At 31.9% G+C, this 17499-nt stretch overlaps 1 protein-coding gene across 2 annotated transcripts in view; it reads right to left on the bottom strand.

Annotated features, from left to right (window-relative positions):
- LOC126735738 (uncharacterized) overlaps window positions 1–17499 on the bottom strand; it is a 508234-nt gene that overhangs the window by 79059 nt on the left and 411676 nt on the right. For both annotated transcript variants that reach the window (XM_050439822.1, XM_050439824.1), the window contains one exon: window positions 4515–4646. In XM_050439822.1, coding sequence (XP_050295779.1) covers window positions 4515–4634 — 120 coding nt within the window. In that variant the 5' untranslated portion in view covers window positions 4635–4646. The remainder of the gene's footprint in view (window positions 1–4514; window positions 4647–17499) is intronic.

Genomic DNA, 17499 nt, shown 5'->3' with positions numbered 1-17499 from the left:
AGTTCACGCTTGAATAAAAACAGTAATAGGGAGAGTGTTCTCAGGCTATCACCAAGGAAGTATTCTATCGCCATTATTCTAGTATAAGTTCTCGTAGACGATCTACTAATAGGAATAATAAATAAAAAAAAGCTTTGGCCTAAGCTTTGTCGACGACTTGGTAGTCTAAGGCAAATGCAATAACTATATTTCAGCAAAAATACAGGAACATAATTGACAATATTTTGCATTGACATGATGATGGCTTGTTAGTTATCCCGCTTAAATCCACTATAGTTCCTTTCATAAAGAACCGAGCCCTGGAAGGACTAAAAGAAAGAACAAATACCATTCTTGAAAGAAGTTAAAAAGAGTCATTTTTGGTCATGGAATGACATAGAGAACATATATCAACAAGGCTATTCTTATGGCAAAAACTGCTTTAGGCAGATGTAAGCACAGGCCTGAACCTAAAACTGAACCTATGGCTGTATAAAACAAAAATAAGACACATAGTTTTATATGGTTCAATAACCTAGAGAAGAAATGCTACACAAACTACAGTAATCAGGCAACTGCAGAGGGTCCAAAGACTAGTATGCTTGTGCATCACCGGATTCATAAGAACAACCCCTACACAGGGGATGAAAATACTGCTGGATCTACTGCCAATCGTAGGGCGGTCCAATGCAGGATCAAACAAAACCAAAGCCCCATAGAAGGTCAAATTAAAGCTGTGCGGTGAAAATAGAGAAAGATCCAGAAATTAAATCAATCTTCGTCATGCAATCAGATAAGATGCTTCATTAATATTACTTCAAAAGATACTTTTCTGTTGGAATTACAGGAGGACAGGCAGGGCCTGTATGGTGGATCTCTATTATAGCAAAGCAGGCAAAAAATAGAAGAGGAAGGTGCAGGAAGAGGCGAAAAACTAATGTGAGTTCATCCACTACTGGTATATTTGTTTTTGGATTTTAGACAAAGAGCTATGGAATTGAGACAAAATGCCGTATACAGCTGTGAATCATCAGTATATTGCTGAAGATCCGTATAAGTCAATTTTGTTTCCATATCAACCAATGATAAAAACAATCATTTGAATGCTGGGTGAGATCATCTCAAAAGTATAGCCATATCTATTAAACTAACTCTAGCATGGATATCAGGTCGTGAAGGCCACCATGGGCAAGCTAGCCAGGAAAGAGTCAAGTTACAATTTAAGTGTGGTGAAGGTCAAAAGCTGGTTTGATAAAACCGAAGGCTGCCGAAAGGCTGCTCATGATAATCTCAGAGCTAATAGTGTCAAACACCAGGACCTAGGCAGGCTAAAAGGTTCATAAAAACTTACAAGCCCAAACTTACCATAGACCTTTTGAACCATTGAACCACAACGGAAAGGTACTAAGAATAATAATATGTCTGCTTACTAGGCACTACAAGCCCCTGACAATCTTAAACATCATAAACAATAACGTCTATCAGAAGGAGGAAATAATCCTCTGAACATGGTATAGTGTCACTGTAAAGTATTATACAGGTTTAGGTTTGACCATAAGCCAGAACCAAGCAGATACATCACGCCCTTGGAGTCTAATAAGAACGACGACTCAAGATCAAAAGATAAATAGCTAAAAGAGTTTGGAGGTGCTACAATAAATCTCTACAGGTTGCGGTTGTATAGGACTTTTGTTTATCTTACCCAATTACATAGAAAAATGTAATAATAATATGGGCTCTATTGCAATAAAAATTATTACAAAAGTCGAAGTTGCACCTTAGCTTTTTACCTTAAGCTAATCTAAGCATGAGAATTTATTTAATAACTAGAAATTAAGTTTTGTATCCAAAAATAATTTTAGTTAATCTCTATATGAATTTTAAGATGATTTTAGAAATTTCTTTTTTAAACTTTAGTCCTTTTAGGTTTTCTAGAACCTTGCTATAATATCTTGGTACAGCCTATAATATCTGGTAACTAACTGATCTTTCGTATCATCTTAATTTATGCTGAGGTGATGAAATTAAGTTTTTGATACGAATACCTTGGTCGCATTACAATTTATTTTATTATATAACACTATACTATAAGGTAGTCTTCTCTTTTTCATGAATAGCCATCCGATTTCTTTCATTTTTGCAGCTATACCACTCATCATCATATTTTCTTATACTACCTACAAATATAGTGGTTTTATATACGTTGAATACTCTCATCTTGTTTTAAGAAGTAAGAACTATTCACCATATCACAAAGGGCAAATTGCGAATGAACTAGGCTATGACATAATAGAGTTTTTAGTTTGATATCTAATAAATGATGCTGATTTTATATTAAGAAAGGCGAATGCCTTTTTTATGCAGTTACTTATATGCGATGAGAATCTCAAATTAATATGCATCTCCAACCCTAGGTTCCTAGCAATATTAAAATGTTCCACTTTTTTTGTACCTGCCAAAATATTAAGTAGATTTAAATACTATTGCTTAGAAGAAGTACGCCCGAAAAGGAGAACCTGACATTTCTTTGGATTTAGCTCTAAGCAATGTTTTTCACAAAGTTTGATATCCTCGTTAATTTTATTTTTAGCTTCTAAGATTTTCTCGGGTAAAAACGAAGGATACATTTGTGAATAATCAGCATAAATATGAGTAGATAAGTATTTAAGGTAAGTATATAGGTGGGAAGTGTATATGGTAAAAAGAAGAGGTCCAATGATTGGCCTTTGTTGTATGTTGTTCAGAATATGCATTTTACTAGATTTTTGTCTATTGAGTTTTACATTCTGCAGCTGCCCTGGTAGATAACTCTTCAACAAAAAACAATGCCACAATCAACAACAAAATCAGCAGCCTCTGGTGACTTTAAGGAGGGCAATAGTACAGCTATTATCTCGGAGAAATTATTGCTGTATGGATGATAATATATAGTGTACTTCATAATAACTACGTATTTGAAAGCTCAGTCGGATCTTTGACATGATTGGAAGAATGCTTATAGTCCTTGAATTCATTAGGATATGATGCTTTTGGCATTGGGAGTAGAAATTAACTTTTTCATAGGTCAGGAAACGTATGTGTTTCAATATAACGAACTAAATTTTTATTACGTAATTTAAATGTAGAATTATTGGTAATATATGCACACTGAGTATTCTAGTTCCAATACCATGAGTACCAATGGTCTCAGATTTTATGGGATTTAATGCTTTCTCAATGTTAGCGATGTTAATGAAACAAAAACTAAAGTCACCTGCAATACTCTTTTTTTAGTTTTGCCGGTAAAAATTTGAGTATCTGGATCAGGACTTAGAAATACGTTAATATTCTCCACGTTGTCTAGCGTGGTATTTTAAGGTTTAGAATATATAGTAAAACCTTCAACAACTTTTAAATTATTTTAAAGATTATCGATCGTTATGAAATTTGAAAGAACTTTGTTTTTGCAGTTTTCACTATAATTGTAACCTGGTTCCTAAGGAGTTGAAAATGCCACCCAATTATCAAAAGTTGTCTGTTTTTTGGACTTATTAAGTACTTTGATGTTGAGATATATTAAGTTTTTAATTTCCTGGGTAAGCCAGGAAATTTTTTTTTTTCGAGACACGAGCTGTTTTTGACTGTGCGTCTACGTCAAAAAGATTAGTAAAGTAGGTGTTGAGTAATTCAAGTTTATGGTTAACATCGCTGGTGTGAAAAATGCTATAGATAAAAAATCATTGCGGAAGTTTTGCTGGTTAAAATTGCAAAAAGACCATAACACCCATTGGTCTGAAGCCAAGATCTTCCGCAGGGAGCAGCACTGGAGAAAAAAGAAATTCTTACAAGCAATATCCATCTCATAGAATCGAAGAGTTTTTAGCCAACCAAGTATAGCTATTACTAATATAAAGTAACTAATAAAGTTGCCTTCACCAATATTATATTGTGCGGTGTTTTGTCAAAGGTGCTGCTCAAAGGCTCCGCTAGTGGCACCTTTGATGATAAAAGAGACCAAAGAATACTATACAGGTTACTGTAAAAAACATTAACGCAAATTTCTGTACTTTAAGTAAAAAGGTAAAAATAGTTTTTTCACGGGTTTTTTTTTGAGTTTATCATCAATCCATTTCTAAATTTAAATTAAAAATATAATACTAAATTTAAATTATTAAGATCTTTTCGATATAATAATTTTATTATGTAGTTTACCTAATATAATATATAAAACACATTTTATTTCTTCGTTCTATAATACGTTAGACTGAGATGAGGATTATAAGAATAAAAATCGAACTTTTCTTCTATACCATTTAATTTCTAATTTACCGGCTGGATCTTTAAAATTTGTGTTTTCGAGCGTAGTTTTCGACCTACATAGAACAAATATTAGTTTCCAGATTCTTCTTCTAAAAAAAGTGTGAATCGCTGGTTTTAACTTATTTTAACTTTTGCATCTCTCTGTAGCCTATAAAAAATAAGTTCAAAAGCCCCGAATAGTTGTTTTAGATTAACTTTTGTAAGTTCCTCTAAAGAAATAAGTTTTTAAAACTCACCTGTGCGTTTTGAGTATAGTTGCTATTTTGCAAAGTATTGATCCGTTTTGGGGAGTTTAATATGTCGTTGTTCTTATTATGGACGGCCTGCAGTAGACCGTCGCCGGATTGTAGGCGCATCCTTTACTGTATCTGAAACAAAAATTTATTTAAATAAGGACAATTTTACCATAATTAATTGCATCTTATTTCCTTGCTAGTAAAGAAATTAATAGTAAGGGAAGACAAAGTGGTTAATGTTTAACTATATCAAATATGTATATTCCACGCTGTTTACATAAAGGGTTTGATCTATTATTGCTTCACTATACGTTGCTTTATCACATTCTGCGCTTTGATCGATTAAATTAATAATGAGAATATTCGATAAACTAGAGAGCAAAATTTAATTTTCTCTGCTTACATGCAATAATTATATTTCTTGTGTCGCCTGTGCCGCAGGATTTAATCAGCTTATTTCGGGCTATCACGATTACATCGTTAACTAGCAATCAATTAAAATTGCTTTGCATAAATGGATTAAAAATTGATGTTTCGCCAATTCAGTTTTGAATTTTTAAAACATTATTATTACTCCCTTAGGATGAATATAAATCGGTTTGACATCTCGCTCATATTTGTAATTACTGCGATTGTTATTTTAAATAACACTGTACCACAGAAGTAATTAATAATATTCTAAAAAAAGAGCGAGCGTTTGCTAAATTATGTTCTGATTATTAATTAACCTCGAAATTCGGAAAATACAATTAGTTATTTTCATAATATGATACAAACGGGAAATCAAAAAAAGTGTAATTAATATTTCATTTGTTTAAATTATTATAACCATAATGCTTTCACAATAAATCACTTTAATTAATAAATGTATCATAATGTATATTAAAAAGTTAATGATGCTTTTTTAAAGGCGCTCATTTTTAAGAAAAGAAACTTAATTAATCTCAAGCGATAAAGGCATTATTCACTGTCATTTTAAATGGCATGCCTATTACCTTTAAACCTGCTGAAACATGCAATTTAGTCGTTTTGATCCATCGATATGAACTATGGGTAAAGTAAGCGCTTCGCGCAAAAAATCTTATAAATTGACTTTGGTTGGAGCAGTGATGGAAAATGGGTAATAACATGCCAGCTATATACAATTACTTAAATTATATATATAAATTAAATAGGGCGTTTGTTGAACGATGATTTGACAAATTTCATCATTACATAACTTCATAAGTATTACAGAGATTGTATATATGATTTACTTATGCTCATAAAGGATGAATTTATGTTAAATCATGTTATTATATTACAAACATAAATATAGGTTATGAAGGATCATTTCAGGAAATAAAGGGTGATGGGTTGTAGGCGCTATTAAATAATGAAAGGGGTAAGATGGATATAAATGATATTGGGTATACCGGGTGACACAGGAAAAAGGAAACTACTATTCAAGATAAACAAATGAAATTTGGTATATCAATAGAATAATTATAAGAGCATCTTGTGATATATTATTTTTTGTTACTTCCGGTTTAACAGGAAGTGATACTAACTTTTTTATTTTAAATGGGACAATTGGTATATTTTTACGTATTACGTAGTATAAAATAATATTCTGAGAATGATACCACATTTGCCACTTTTTGTTTTATGCTCATAGAAAAAATCATTTTTTTTTTAAATTTAGAAGAAGGTGTTATAAATGCATTGAAAATTTTAATTTTTAATCAAGTAATCACGGAAAAATAATAATTTACATTGTGTTTTATTACTTAAATCAGTTTTCAGAAATACAGTCAGCAAACATTTCAAATATTAGTAAACATTGAAATACTTTCAAAAACTACATCCAATTTATTTAAATAACAAATAATAATTGAACTTCACAAAATGTCATGTATAATGTCGATTGAAAAATAACTCAAGAATGCATCAAAACGCAGCCTCCTAGTCAAGAAACCAAAGTCTTCTATGCTATTTCTATTAACTAAACGTGTTTATTTATATGACTTAATTTTTTTCTTCTTATGGGCTTATTTATCAACTGATTTAAAAAATAATTATATCAAATTATTGGGAAAAAAAACCGCGTTTTAAAAGTGATTGTTCTCAATAATGTGCTATTTAAAAAAATAAAGTAAAAACCAAAATTAATGGATTTTAAATAGACGTTTTAAATACACATGTAAAAGATTTAAATCATAAAATGTAACTAAAACTATTTTTCTGTGATTACTTGATTAAAAATTGAAACTTTCAACGCATTCATGGCACTCTATTTCAAAATAAAAAAAAATTCTATGAGTATAAAACAAAAGATAGCAAATGCAGCATTATTGTTTTCATTCGAAATATGTAATAATATACGTGTGTGATTGACATACCTGGTATTTCCTTAAGCTACCAAAGAAAAAATTTAACCAAATTACGTTTAATTTTACTAGGGATATGAATAATATTGATATTGCTAAATTTAAGAAAACTGCTTTAATTACTAACTGGGAAAGTATTTATTTTGCGCCCCATATCATTTTGAAAGGAATTTTGTTTCAAGAAAAAATCCTTAATTTATTTGACCATTATGCTCCTATTAAAAAAATGCATCTTACTAAAAAGTTTTATTGATGGTTTGTGCCTATTATAAAACAAATGATGCTTTTGAGAAATAATGCTTTTTCTAGTTATTGGTAGTCATTAACTAATATTACCATAACCCATCGATAATGTCAGGCAAAGTTCTTGTTTTATAAAAATATGAAAAAGTTTATGACTGCCTCTATTAATAAAAGTGAGCCTTTATCCAATCTAAACCTAAACGAATTATAAAAACTCAAAGGCTTTCTAGAGCACATTAAATAAATTAGTCCATATTAAGAAGAAAGGTGTATGATATTCCAACTCAGCTTAAAGATCCCGATGAAATTATTGATTTTTTTATTAATTCAATTGCTCAGCATACGGATAAATTTTTCGTTTATTTTAATAGTAACAAAATCTTACTGAAAAGTTTGATTTTTCACTAGTGGATGAAAATGGTTTGTGTCATATTGTTAAAAGTATAAAGCCGAATGCTTGCGGAACGGATGGGACCTTTGTCGACAATGTTTATAATGTGCCTACTATTCTATATCAAAGCGCTAACGAACACAATTAATACCTCACTTCTAACTTCTACAGTATCTGATCATTGGAAACAAGCTGTTTTAATCTCTATCCCGAAAATCCCAATTTAATGAGCTAAGATCCAAGAATATTTTAAACGATTCTTCCAACGTGATAGAGAAACGTGCATAAACAACTTAATTTTAATATTAATTCCCTTAATATATTACCAAGTAAGCAATTTGGATTTACATACAGTACTGTACCGTTGATACCGTACTGCAGATTTAATTGATGACCTTCTGCGGGCAATGAATAGATCATTCATTTCTGTGCTTCTGATTGCTCGAAGGCATTTGACTCTCTTAATTAAAAATTGTTGCTAGCCATACTAAAATTTTATGGACATTATCAAAATGCAGTCAGATGTTTTGAGTCATACTTGACTTGTCAGGAGCACTACGTTGGGAATAAAACTCTCAAGATAGCAAGTGGGGTACCATAAGTGTCAATTTTGGCACGTTTGCTATTTATATTGTTCACAGCTAACTTGCCTAAAAATCTTTTCTATCTCTTATTATCTTTATGTCGACGATTGGCAAATCTATTTAACATTTTCCCTTCTTCTTGACTCTACATCCTTTCACTATTAATTAGAGTTTAGAAAAAGTAAGAGTCTGGTCCAAGAAAAATGGATTACTGTTAAACCCGGATAAAATGGTGGCTCTACTTGTGAGCTCGGAAAGGCAACAAAATAAGATTATTACTACTAATAGGTTGTTTCTGGAGGGTACTTCTGTTCCTTTTAACACCGTTCCTTTTAACACAAGTGCAAGAATCTTGGACTTTTGATTAATATTTAACATTTGAAGCTCTTAAACTAATGTCGTTTTTGTTATGGTAGACTAAGAAGACTCAGGACCCCCGTTACTCCTTCATTTCTGGAAAATGACTGAGAGAAGTCGCGTACATAACTTACTAGTGCCATACTGCTTCTTCATCCAACTGCTTATTCATTGCTAGTTTTCTAGGTTTATTTACAACTCTTTACCAAATAATATTGGGTATAATATTGAGTTAAATTAACTTTTTATACTTTGAATTTAAATTTGAATATACCGAAAAGTGTCTGGCCTAAGATAATTTTGTCATTAGTTGATGTAACATATACAGTGCTTCCATTTCAAAACGAACCACCCTTAACAACTCCTTAAAAAAAACACAAGTCAATTTAGATATACAGGATATTGTTTAACTTTAATTTTGACATAGTTCTGTCAATCACCATCTCACCTCCAGTTAACCTCATTTTGTTATTTCAAATGAAAACCTCGATCATATGACACATCAATGGAAGCAGCATTAAAATGTCTATTCAATAGTGCCAAAAAAATTTAAATCTGTTGACATACCAGCGAACAGTGACCAAAAATATCTGGGAATAATGGATATGTTATCGACGTTATAATTTGGTATGTCAAATGGCTATCCTTTAGTGTGATATATTACTCAAAAGGGCATACAATTTTACACACACGGGTGTATCAAAAATGTAAGTTTATAGATTTATAAACTGTAAGGGTGTAAAAAGGTGTTTAAAAAATAAACAATTTAATCAGTTAATACAATTTATTTTTTCAAGTAGTCAAAATATGCTCCGTTACTTACGAGATGATAATAAAGTCTGTTTTGAAAATCCTCACGAACATTGGCAAATGTTTGTTCGCTACCATCTCTACATTCGCGAGTAATTTGATCCGTTAAATCATTAATATTTTGAGGTGGGGTTTTATAAACTTTGCTTTCTTAATAACCTTAAAGGAAAAACACTACTGGTGTTAAGTCTGGCGATGGTGCGGGCCATTCAATTGCACCACGCCTGCCAATCCACATCCCTGGAAACTCAATGAACTGTTTATTATCACACATGTTTACTGGTAAATTGCTTCAACTTGCATCAATTTTTTTGGCGAAGAAAGATGGAAAATTGTTTGTTATTTAAAATATTGTGACACTATGAGGCAACCATTTGACCTATCAAAATTTAAGTTGATAAAATGTGATTTTATTTTTTTCAGTTTAATTAAATAGGAAATTGTATGCCATTTAAAATGATGTATCACACTTACTTAGAAATATATCTCTGTGGTTGACGTATTTTTTTTGTCTTTTAAGAAAATTGTAGAGGTGTTTCATTTTGAAATAAAAGCATTGTATAAAGGCCGCAATGAAGATACATAATTATGTCATAGTCTAGCACTTTTAGCAAATACTCATAATATCTAATTCAAGAACTATTAGATGTCGGTTATTAATAAAAAAATAGCAAAGTTTTACAATTAGTAACTTTAGGAAATATCATAGCATAACGCAAAATTGCTTTCCCTTTTTTGCTCATTTTTAAGCGAGCTTACCATATTATTCTTATATATCTAGCCTAAAAATGGCAAACAAGTCTCTACATATCAATACAAATACCCAACAAAATTTAAATTAATTTTAATAAAACATATGCTAAAAAGGCATTATAGGTATATGCAAAAGATCCTAGAAAAAAAGCATATATAAATTATAAAATATTACACAAACTTACTGGTTACCTTACAAATCTTTTTTTAAGCATCAAATCCATATAGAAGCTTAATATCTTAAAATAATTTGGAAATCATGCAACTTTGACGCTTTTTAAAAGAGATGTATAATTAATAGGAATGTTGTAAAAATTATTGGAAATGTAGAAATTATCATTGACAAACGTGATCTGAAAAACAGGTGGAAGTAATACTTAGAAGGACTTTTTGAGGATCAAAGACCAGAGGTCAGGTACTCAATGTCGGGAGAAGATAGAAGCCTACTCATGCTAATCCACGAGGTTAGAAATAGCAATAAAACAAATGAAACAATGTGAGACTAGAAAATTACTATATAGGTTGAATTTCTGAAGCTGTTGGATGATGAAGGTATAGTCTGGATTACCGACATTTTCAATAGTATCTATAACTCTGGAAATATCTCCGAAAAATGGCTGCAATTAGAATAGCGTTTCCCAAAAAACCCGTAGCGAAGAAATGCGAGGAATATCGCACCATCAGTCTGATGAGTCATATGCAAAAATTGTTTTTTAAAATTATCTACAGAAGAACTTACAACAAATGTGAAGAACAGATATCCGAAAATCATTTTGGTTATATAAATGCAGTCGGAACCAGAGAGGCATTCTTTAGAGTTCAAGTCCTAATCCACTAATGTAGAGACGTAAATTGTATTGTATATGCATGTCTAATCTATTATGAAAAAGCATTTGATCATAAAATGATCAATATCCTGGAAACATACAACGTGGGATTAAACAGGGATATCGCGCGGTTCCGTCAACCATATGGTCTTAATATCAACGTAAAAAAACGAAAGAAATAATCATCAACAAAAGAGAAATAAATGAAGATCATCTATATATCGACGGAACTTGAATTGAACGTGCTCAACTAACACGTTCACAATAGCAATATTGTTGAACACCACATTGGGATAGTGCACAAGAAATAAAATGTCATATAGGAAAAGCAACGACAGTATTTCACAAAATGTGTGCCATCTTTAAAAAGTCGCAACATATCTGTTGAAACGAAAGTAAGGCACTTAAGATGCTATGTCTTTTCTGTTTTATTGTAGGGCGTAGAATCCTGGACACTCACAGAAGCCATCACTAAAAATCTGGAAGCACTTGAGATGTGGCTGTATAGGAGAATGCTTAGAATACCATGGGCAGCTCACATTACAAATACATATGTGCTAAAAGAACGGGGCATGTTATAAGAAATAAAGATCGATACAGAAAATATCGAGATCGAAAATAAAGATTGTACCAGACCACCAAATAGATATACTTCTACTGATTGTCACTGTTGCTAATGCATGATATTTTTGGTCGCATATTGGAAAAGATAATTGAGCTACACCATGCATCATTAAAAAATTCTATGATCCACAGATAAGTTTAACAGTTTATTGACAACTAAAGTCTATCTAAACTTGACTTCTGGAAAAACTGGTTTTAAAGTCACTATAAAGGTGTATTCATTCAATATGATATTCTTAAAATCTACTGGTCAATAAGAGCGATTCATTGCATATAAAATTTAATGTCTATGAATGATTTACTAGTAGCAGCCTTCCTTATATCCAGACTGATCAAAAGCTTTTCATAGGGTCAACCATTGTGATAAGTTGAAAGAATTGTGTATTAAAGATTCAGTTTTGCATTGACTGACTAAGTCAATACTTAATCTACCTTCGGGCTGTGGAGTACACTCTAGAGATCTCTAATTAAATACAGTAAAAGCTCTTTACTCGCGCTTCCTTCATTCGCGTTTTCACTATTCGCGGATTAAAAAAATGCGACCCAATTTCTATATTCGCGGCTAAAAATTTCTTTATTCGCGGATCATATCACGAATTACGTCGGTACATATATAATGATAAAAAGGATTTAAATAGGTATTTAACGGAATATCCTTTGTAAACGCATCGTCAAATGGACTAATAAAAAAGTAAAATTGACCTTACTTTGGTGTAGTTGTAACAAGTAGATCAAAGTATATTGTTAAATGATATTGCCGCCGTATTGGTTTCTTTGACAGGGGCCGTCTTTGCCGTCGCGTCTGCTTTTCTGAGAATGTAAATACAATGCAAACATATTTTTTAGGGCGGTCTTGCTAGAGTCGCTTCGCTTGTTTTAATGATTCATTTTTCCATTAGTTATTCCATTCCTTACAAAAATTGTGACCGAGTAATACGTGTCTACCAATGTCTTCCTAATTTATAATGTCGACGAAGAAAATTTAAAAACGAGTTTTAACGTGAAAAAAATCTGTGCTACCGCTTAAAGTGAAAATAGAAATGCCTGATCGTCTACGTCTTGGAGAGTCATTTGCATCGATATCACCTTCATTCAATGTTAACGAATCAACTGTACGATCGATAAAAAAATCCGAAGATAAAATAAGGTCATCTGTAGCTTCAACTTCACTGTCAGCGAAAGTTGTTCGTAATCCAGCAATAGAAAAAATAGAAGTGGCACTGTCATTATGGATTAAAGACCGCAACCAAAAAAGGGTGCCTCTAAGTGGTCCAACAATCCGGGAGAAGGCAAACCTTCAAGCAACAAAGTTTTATGCCAATTTTAAAGAACCTGGTGGTAGTAGTATTGATGAAGGTATAGATGGAGGATTTCAAGCATCGCAAGGTTGGTTCAATAACAAAGCCAAACAAAATATTTATTTCTAAAAGCGAAAAGTCTTCCCCTGGATTTAAGGCAGCAAAGGATAGAGTTACACTGCTACTATATTCTAATCAGCATCTGGTGATTGTCTCATTAAACCACTGATGCTTTACAGATCGTTAAATCTGCGTGCTTTAAAAAATCAAAACAAGGACGACCTGCCAGTATTTTGGCGTGCTAATAAGAAAGCATGTGTTACAAGCGCTATTTTTTGTGACTGGTTTCGGGATTGTTTTGTTTCTGAAGTAAAACTTATTTAAGAAAAAAATTAAGACTTTAAAGCAGTTCTAGTTCTTGAAAATGCACCAGGTCATCCTCGCGAACTTGAAACTATGCATCCAAATATAAAAGACATTTTTACCTCCTAATACGACGGCTTTGCTTCAACCGATGGAACAAGGAATAATCCAGGCCTTTAAGCTCCATTAAATTAGACGAACCTTCAAAATCATATTGGATAATAATATAAATGTTATGGAATGCTGGAAGAAATTTGACATAGAAAAGGCATTGTGAACATAAAAGGGTCATTGGAAGAACTGAAGCCATACACAATGAAATCATGCTGGAAAAAATTGTGGACTGCTCTGGTTGCAGAAAATGACAAAGAATCTGTGTAAATTCAAACTTTGACTGCAAACATAGCCGAAATTGCGAATGAAATAGGACGAGATGGGTTCGGACAGATAGAATCAAGTGACATTCAGACGTTGCTTGAATCGCAAGATGAAGATTTGACTGAAACGGACTTGAAGGAAATGTTAAATTCACAGCCTATTAAAGAAGAGGCTTCAACAAGCACTGCAAACGTGACATTTACTTCAAAAAATCTTAGCGAAGGTTTAAGAATGGCAAATGAACTTTGTGATTTTTTTATGAAAATTGATCCGTCTATGGAACGAAGTCTTATTTTTAAGGCAACATGCTAATGCCACTGCTGAATATCAGTATGAATTGAAGGTGCTTTTAAAAAATGCCAAGCAAGAAAAAATTACAAATTTTTTTAAGCTATTGCCTAAACCTGAAGGTAATAATTAATCAGTATGGTCAAAAATTTTAATTAAATTAATTTTTTATATATTATGTGTGTATTGTATATACTTGTTTGTTATTTTGTTACCTAGGAATATATACCCTATAATCCCATATAAATTATTATTCCATATTCACGGTTTCTCTATTCGCGGCATATTTACGGAACGTATACTCCGCGAATAAAGAGCTTTTACTGTATAATGCATCATGTCAAGCAGAACAACTACTGAGCAGTAACGTTACTAACAAAACAGTATACAGGTTTTTTTTTTTAATTAAGACAATTCAGAGGCGGGTTCCTTGGACGAAATTAAGCAAAAAAGTTCCTATGAATATATCTACTAAACGTCTAAGATTTTACACTACAGGGTGGTAAAGTTGAAAGAAAAAAACTTTCTTTTTTAGATACCCCTATAGATATTTTTCTGAAAATTGGTACACAGTTTCTAAGCATTCATTTCATTTTTCCTATACATAATTTAAATTTTTCTATTCGCCATTGGCGTTCATGCGGGCTTTGAACTGAATATTTTTTTTAAAGAAAGGGTTTTTCTTGGGACCACTGGTTCTTCTAGTGATAAAAAATATTTTTGAATTTTTTAATTTTTCGCCCGATACACAGTTTTCATATAAAAAAATAAAAATCACTATTCTGGATAGACATAAGCCTAAATCTGGTTATCTTAATCAAGTATTACTTTTATAACTCTATTTTTAGCATTTAAAAAAAAAATTAGGTAAAAACTTTCGAATAAATGCCCCAAATACATGTATCAAATTTATCGAAAAACGAAAGTTTTTTCTTTTAACTTTACCATCCTGTAGTGTGAAATCTAAAAAGTTTAGGACATATGTGTATAGGAACTTTTTTGCTTAAATTTATCCAGGGCACTAAATTAATATTTTTTAATCACTAAAATAAAACAATTAAATTTTATCGCAATAATAAAAAACACCCTGTATATTAACGCTAATTGAAGACAGTTATGCGCTCTCTAGACCAGGCATTATGTTAAAACTAGCGCAGCAATGTGGAAGCTTCCTACAAAACAGAGTAAGAGCTAACTTGATCAAGGGATACACTCACAGTAAGGGTAATCAGGGTTCCGATTCCCTAGAGAGAAAAAAAAGAGACTTTTCAATCGACCTATGGCTGAAATTTATTTAAGGATCTTTTAAAATTTCCCGGACAAACCAGAGATTATTCGCAAGTTGCCTCTGACCAAACGAGAACTTACTCCTGGTAACAGGTATCCTGGACTGGTCACTGTCAATCGACTAGCCATTTATTCAAAATGAAACTAACCATAAGCCAATTATGCATGACCTGTAACAATGAAGACGAGATAATGGGGATATATTTTGCAATGGTCCTATTTAATCAATACGCAGAATTCTCCATGTACCCCATCCATCCCTTAGAAAGATCAGGGTATTTTTTCTCAATGATGTCATCACCTACATTGATTCGTTGGGCTAGATAACGAGTTGAAGTTGGCTCGTTTCTTCTTTTGACAGAGGCACATATTGAGGCTTATAGGTACTTAGTGCAGTAGCGTTCGCTCAACTTCGACACCTTACAGATACAGATACAGTCAGTCCTTATAGGAATAGTTCCATAAGGAGCATATCAGGGCTTGCATTGTAATTAATTTTCTTATTAGTACTGACTTATAAGTTGCAATTTTCTTAGAAGACACAAAGAAGTTTCAATGCATTGCTTCTGCTGCACATGTAATTTATCATCAAGAGCATCTGAATGAACCACGTATTATCTACTAAATGTCGTAGCTATTCCATTGGACCAAGAAATTAAGGATATTTAAGAAACCTTTACTTACAACACTTATTCAAATGTGATGGGGGATGAGGATGATGAAGAATTAAAAAATCTTCACAGTCTCTGATTTTCTGTTGTCTGATCCTTTCGTCCTGGATTTGAAATATAAAAGTTGAGAGGATACAGAGTAGGTAGGTTAGTAGGCTAACAGTAGTAAGGTAGTTGTCATGAGAATAAGCAAGATGAGTATCAACATACTTATGTTTATTACTGCATAAAGACAGATTGACGGTATTGCTGCTATCAATTGAACTTTTATTTCTTAACATTCTTGAAAGGGTAAATATACTAAGCATGTTGCCGAAAATAATCCTATTAATCTCGTATTAACTTAAAGTTCATTCATTGTTGTTAATTACTGATATTAAGTGACTACATTCTTCTTTTAAAGCTTAGATACAGATCATGAGGATAGCTTTTGGATAGCGTAGCTTAAAGATTTTGTGTTTTCTTTTTAAATTAACCAAACCCTATAAAACTCTCGATCTTTAGATATAAAAAAAATTGCAATCCTAATAAGTGATCCATAAAAATGTTAACCCCACAGGGCATAAACATCTTAATTTTGCCCCCTAGGCCACTCCAAATCCCCTTACTAAGACTAGAAAACCAAAATTCAAGTAAACTTCCACCTAGATTAATGTATACCGTCATTATTCATTTTGTAACATTGCTCTTGGTAGAAACTTTCACACCCTCTGTGAAGTTGTCACTGATAAAGGAAACTCGGCAACAATGTCTATAACTTGCTCGAACTAAACCAATTTGCACAAAAGACGACGGGAAGTTTATTTTGTTTTACTTCGTATGTATATATGTAGATTGGAATAGTTACATTTATATACCGTGTATGTGGAACTTGCGGGAAACTCACTGGGCACATATGCGGTTTTTAATAAAACAGTTGTACAGGTTTATCTAGGTATATTGAGCTGTTTTGTTCCAGTTAATGTGCTTTAAACTGTAGTATACGCTTCTTAAGTCTCTATTTAATTAAACGTGGATTTCAAATATTTCATAGAGCACTTTACTGTCGTGACGTCCTCTCTGTATTAAATAATGACCCTTTAATAGCCCCAAAAAGAAGCCCCTTTTCAGGTATTTAATTAATGACAAAATAATAATTAATTTACCTCGTTTTGTAGCTGAGAGAGAGAATGGGAACTTCAGCCAACTATTTAGCCAATTTAGGGCTGAGAAGGTAGGGCACGTAGCGTTTGAATTATGAGCCTTCTCGTTGCGCTATCATTTATTTCATGTTACCTAAATTATTACTGGAGGATTCCAATTATATCAGAATGTGGAATAATGTGGGATTACTTTTTGAAATATTTATTAAAATTTATCGTAGCTCAGTTAGTTTTGTAATTTATGCCTTAAAATCAATAATTCATTATTTATTCAATTTAAATTTTCCAATATATTTAGAGTATTAGTGAGTGAATTACCTTAAAAAAATATGATTTTCAAACTAAATTATAACGTTTTATATTTACAGATTTAGGTGAAATAACTTTAAGTCCCAGGGAAATCGTTTCAAACTTCCAAGGATGAGTTTTTTATTTTAAAATTGGATGTGTTATCATTTTTTATAGAGTTATGAGCATATTTTATATATAAATTCAACTTAATAAAAGAATCTAATAAAAAATTTAGAAAAGATGCTAAAATATTGTATAGAAAAAAATGTAAAAATAAATTTTTAGTCATTTTATTAATAATTAAGTTTA

The sequence above is a fragment of the Anthonomus grandis genome, chromosome 4 (genome assembly GCF_022605725.1).
Source record: "Anthonomus grandis grandis chromosome 4, icAntGran1.3, whole genome shotgun sequence".
Classification (NCBI taxonomy): domain Eukaryota; kingdom Metazoa; phylum Arthropoda; class Insecta; order Coleoptera; family Curculionidae; genus Anthonomus; species Anthonomus grandis.
The sequence above is the reverse complement of the archived record's forward strand: the minus strand, read 5'-3'. Positions and strand labels throughout refer to the sequence as shown.